General features: G+C 65.1%; 1 protein-coding gene across 1 annotated transcript in view; it reads left to right on the top strand.

Annotated features, from left to right (window-relative positions):
- ASB10 (ankyrin repeat and SOCS box containing 10) overlaps window positions 1-3,998 on the top strand; it is a 7,361-nt gene extending 3,363 nt beyond the window's left edge. Inside the window, exons 4-7 of the mRNA XM_012733864.1 lie at window positions 10-180; window positions 3,092-3,205; window positions 3,458-3,642; window positions 3,765-3,998. Coding sequence (XP_012589318.1) covers window positions 10-180; window positions 3,092-3,205; window positions 3,458-3,642; window position 3,765 — 471 coding nt within the window. The 3' untranslated portion in view covers window positions 3,766-3,998. The remainder of the gene's footprint in view (window positions 1-9; window positions 181-3,091; window positions 3,206-3,457; window positions 3,643-3,764) is intronic.
- The last annotated feature ends 868 nt before the right edge of the window (window positions 3,999-4,866 follow it).

Below are 4,866 nucleotides of genomic sequence, written 5' to 3'. Positions count from 1 at the left end.
GTGGCGGAGCTGCTGCTGGCCCGCGGGGTCAGCGCCAACGCCATGGACTTCGGGGGGCACACCGCCCTGCACTGCGCTCTGCAGGGCCCGGCGGCGGCCCTGGCCCAGGCCCCGGAGCACACGGTGCGGGCTCTGCTCAACCACGGCGCCGTCCGCATCTGGCCCGGGGCGCTCCCCAAGGTACGGGGCACCAGGTCAGTTCCTCTGTCTCATTTGACAAGCGAGGCCCCAGTGGGGCAAAGCCGGGCACACCGGCCGGAAGGGGGCGCGTGCGCACAGGTGTGCAAGTGACCAGAGGGGACTAGGTCAGACGGTGAGGATCTGCAAAGGGGGAGTCAGGGCTGAAGGGGCAGCGAGGGGCGCTAGGGAGCCCCCCGGGCAGCCTGACCCGCCCGGTGAGATGGCCAGCGCACAGGAGCTTCTCCCCGAGGCAGAGCCGCGAGCCCAGTCACACCGTGGCCAGGTGGTCAGGGCTGACCGCCTGCCCGCTTTGACGGACGGGTCCTGGTTTCGTCGGGACTCGCGCGCCCAGACCAGGAGCCGCTCCCACACCTGAGAAGCCCCCTTTCCCGCCAGCCTCCCCTCTGTCTTACCTTCATTTCCCCCCAGGTGGGTTCAGCTTGAGCCCTGTGCTTTGGGGTCCCGTGTCTGGAGGAGGGGTGTGGTGTCAGGGGCAGCTCCGGGCCTGGGTGGGGCCCCGTGTTCTCCGAGACGCTGGGTCAGGACCCCTGCCCACCTCTGGACCGGTGCGCCCAGCCCTGGCTGGCCCTAGAGGCCCCGGCCTCCTGCCTCTCTCCCCTTCACTCAAACCTAAAGCATCTGTCTAGATTCCTAAGCAAGACCAAATAATTAAACAGCCCGAGAGTTCGGCAGATTGGTCTCCCCTTTGGGAAAATACAAGAAAATCAACAATTAACACTAATTAATCTCCTATTAACACCAGATAATTAGGAGACGAGCAATTCCCTGTAATCTGACGGCGGCTCTGACAGCTAATGATTTCCCCGTCAGGGAGGAGGCGGGCGGAGGCGGCGGAACAGCGCACGGATTTCCTGGGGCCCCACTGGCGGCCCCGCTCCGCCCTGCCCTGGCGGCCAGCGGGCCTGTCCGTCCTGCGTCCAGGCGCCACGTGCCAGGCGGTCAATGAGGGCAGAAGGAGTCGCCTCCACCCTCTCGTCTGCAGCTGCTCGGGCCGCCGGGCCTGTCCTGGGAGCGGGAGCCCCTCCCTGGAGGGCCCCACGCCCAGCCGCTCCTGCGGCTAGTCCCCAGCAGCCTGCCTCTGGACTGGGTGCGCGGGAGACCTGGGTCCAGGTCTTGGGTGCTGGTTCAGGTGGCCATCGGCACGTTCCGGGGATTCCTGGGATCCCCTGAACCAAGAGGGCCGCCTGAGACGCGGGCCCCTCGCAGGGATGAGAAGTGGGCAGTGGTGGCCCAGGCACAGTCCCACCGGCCGGGCACCTCTGAGACCTGTCCTCTCCGTCCCCCAGCCACCTCGCAGCAGGGTCATGTGCAGACTCCCGAGCCAGTGCCCCCTGAGCGGCCCTCGGCACTGGGCACTCTGGAAGCAGGGTGTCCGTAGGCTGAGCTAGCGTGGCAGCGTGTGGACCGATGTTGGGCGTCACCCGATGCCGGGGATCCGAGGGGGCGCGCGGGGTGGGCTCCGGGGGGCCATGGGCGGTGGGTTGGGCAGGCTTGGCATGAGGAGGAGGCACTGGGTGGGGGAGCTCAGCTGGCGGCCCCAGCGCTCTCCCTGCACAGGGTTCTCTCTTCTTAAGCCTGGGTCAGAACAGGCTGGGGACATCGTCTGCCGTGAGACCCCGGGGGCAGCAGGATCGGGTCTGCCCGGAGGCATACTGCCCTCTGTCCAGACAGCGGGCTGGGGTCGCTCTGGTGAGCACTGCCCAGATCGGGGCGAGAAGCAGCGGGCCTTGGGCTCAAGTTCCACACGTGTAAACGAGAGAAGAGGGAGTGAGCGCTTTCTCCAGGGCCCCAGGCCTGGACCAGACTCCCAACTGCTTCCGCTACCCAGCAGTCCCCGGCGCAGACCATACTCTGGCCTGCTGCTGACAGGCTGTCTCTCCCTCTCGGCAGGCGTGTTAAAGCCTCAGTGTCACTGCAAGCGTGTGTGCGTGCTGGAGTGGGGGATGCGGAGGGCAATGTACAGGAAGGCGGCCTGAGAGAGGGCGCTACGCTCAGATTTTACTAAGGGTCTGTGGCCACTGCTTCTAGCTTGAGAGACAGCAAGAGATGGAGCGGAGCAAGCGTGGGTCTGCCTGGAGGTGTTACTTGCAGCCACGGTGGGCATGGACCTGTGTGTGCCCAGACTGCCTTTCTGGCACCAGGACGGTTCCCCTCAGGCTGCCCCCTTCCCCAGGCATGGCTCCTGCCACCCCCCCCTTCTGGACCACCCATCTCGGGCAGAACCCTCTCCAGCCACGCTCAGCCCCACATCCACTTCTTTTGCTTAAAAGCAGCTCTGCAAGTGGTCACGTGCCTTGTCTGTTCCCCCTCAAAGACAAGCTCCCAGCTGACCAGGATTTGACCACTCCCCACTGCCTATCCCCACTGCTCCCCTTCGTGGACCCCAAGTGTTTGCTGAGAGAAGAAATGCAAGAATGAGTCTGGCTCCAGCTTGATCCACTCCAGCCAAGAAACCTTGTAGAGGCAGGTTCCAGCAGGAAGCCTGTAGAGGTGATGGCAGAGACAGTCTGGAGGCTGGCGATGTGAAGCCCCGGTGGCAGCAGGATCGGGTCTGCCGGAGGCTCAGCCTCAGGCGGATGCCAGCCGTCCTTGGCTTGTGGGCACATCCCTCCACCTCAGCGTCCGCTTCCTGCCTGTGCATCTGTGTCACTGCTTTCTTATGAGGAGAGCGCCACGCTGGATTAGGACCCTCCCTAATTTGACTGCCTCTGCAAACACCTTACTTCTTGACAGGTCACATCATAAGAACTAGGGTTAGGACTTCAGTCTGGGGGACACTTCAACCCCCAGCAACTGTCCATCCTGTTGCTGCCCAGTCGTGCTGATGGGCTGCCCGAGGGACTCCCCTGTGGGGTGACAGAGGCCCTCTGACAGGGGCTGCCTCCTCCAGGTGCTGGAACGCTGGTGCAGCTCCCCGAGGACCATCGAGGTGCTGATGAACACCTACAGCTCTGTGCGGCTGCCCGAGGAGGCCAGGGATCTGGTGCCTCCCGAGACACTGCAGGTCAGGACCCAGGGCCCCGAGCTCATGGCCAGCTGCTCAACCAGCCCTGAGATGCCCACCTCCTAAAAGGGTCACCCTCTCAGCCCCTCAGAAACCGCCCAGAGCCCTGCTTGTCCCTGCAGGAGAAAACTCAGTGAACGCCCAAACCCAACACGTACAAGGCTGCCGTAGGCGCCACTGGCCCCCCGCCCCTAGGAGGAGTGGGTGCCCTCATCCGAGGCTGCCTCGCGGAACCCCTTGCTCTGCCCCCAGAAGCACCAGCACTTCTACTCCTCTCTCTTCGCCTTGGCGAGGCAGCCGCGGTCGCTGCAGCACCTGAGCCGCTGCGTGCTGCGCGCGCACCTGGCCCCCCGCCTGCCCCACGCCCTGCCCCGCCTGCCGCTGCCGCCCCGCCTGCTCCGCTACCTGCAGCTGGAGTTTGAGGATGTGCTGTACTGGTGAGTCCCGGGCTCTGCGCCTGTCCCAGCCAGCGGGGGGCAGCGCGTGGGGAGGAGGCAAAGCGGACTTGGGCGCGCTGGTCAGACCCCCTGACTCCTGGACTCCGAACCTCTCCTTCCAGATGTCCACTGTTTTGGGGGTGCTGAAAGCAGATGCCCCGGAAGGCTCAGCCTGCTTCTCCCAGGACCCTGACCCAGGACTGAGCTGCACCCACTCAGGTCCAGGTGGACCTCTCAGCACAGCGCCCAGCCCCACACAGGTGTGGGGGTGCAGCAGGGTCGTCTGATGGCAAGAGCTGGGACCATGGGGTCCCTGAGGGCCCCGCTGCCTACACGGCCCATACATGCATTAAAGCCTCCAGGCCTGTGCCGTTTGGTGCTCTCCTTCGTCTGCACCGCTCCCTCTCAGGAGACTGAGCAAGGGCCCCGCACTCCAGTGCCCGCTGCGTTACTTCTCCGCTGGCGGCCGCCAGGGGGTTTGGCAGACCTGGCGCTTCGGCCTGTGACGTGGCCACCAGGGCAGAGCGTCAGCAGGAGGCCTGCAGGACAAGCTGGAGCATGGGCCGGTGGAGAGGCTTGGGGGTGTTGGGGCACTGTGGAATGAGGTGCTGCAGGCAGTGGGCAGGACAGCAAGACCGCCTGGGGGCCAGGAGGCGAGGTGAGGGGCAGGAAAGCCAAACAGAAGGGGGGTGCGCCTACCGGGGTACATGGCGGAGGAAGCACGGGGGAGAGTGAAAGACCCAGGTTCAAAACACCCAAACCCCAACGCAAACCAGCTCGACCTGTCCCGGGGGGCCGGGCATGGGCTGCACACCAGCCGGTCTCTGTCCTCCCCCAACCCTTAGCGTCCCTCTCAGGTGAGCCCTGGACACACCTTGGATTCCAGTCCGGGCTGGAGCACTCACTGCCGAGCAGAAGTCGCTCGCCCCTTCTCAAGTGGCCACATCTGTAGCGCAAGGGAAGGGAGAGTCCCCCAGGGTCTCTGCAGTATTAGAATGTTCAGGACTTGGGAGGCCCCAGCGGCGGGGAGCCGGAAGACAGTCTGGGGGGCTGGCGCGGGTGGTGGAGGGGAAAGGGAGTCGGAGAGCAACCAACCAAATGCATCGTCGCCCGTGACGTCAGGGGTCGCTGGACAGTTTCCTGGACACTGGAGTGCGCGTGCGCAAGAGGTCACGCCTTTCCCGCCAACGGTTGGGCGCGCGTCATTGAAGGGCAGGTGGGAGA

The sequence above is a fragment of the Condylura cristata genome, unplaced genomic scaffold, assembly GCF_000260355.1.
Source record: "Condylura cristata isolate star-nosed mole 26May11 unplaced genomic scaffold, ConCri1.0 scaffold00042, whole genome shotgun sequence".
NCBI lineage: Eukaryota > Metazoa > Chordata > Mammalia > Eulipotyphla > Talpidae > Condylura > Condylura cristata.
This window is presented reverse-complemented; position numbering and strand designations above follow the sequence as displayed.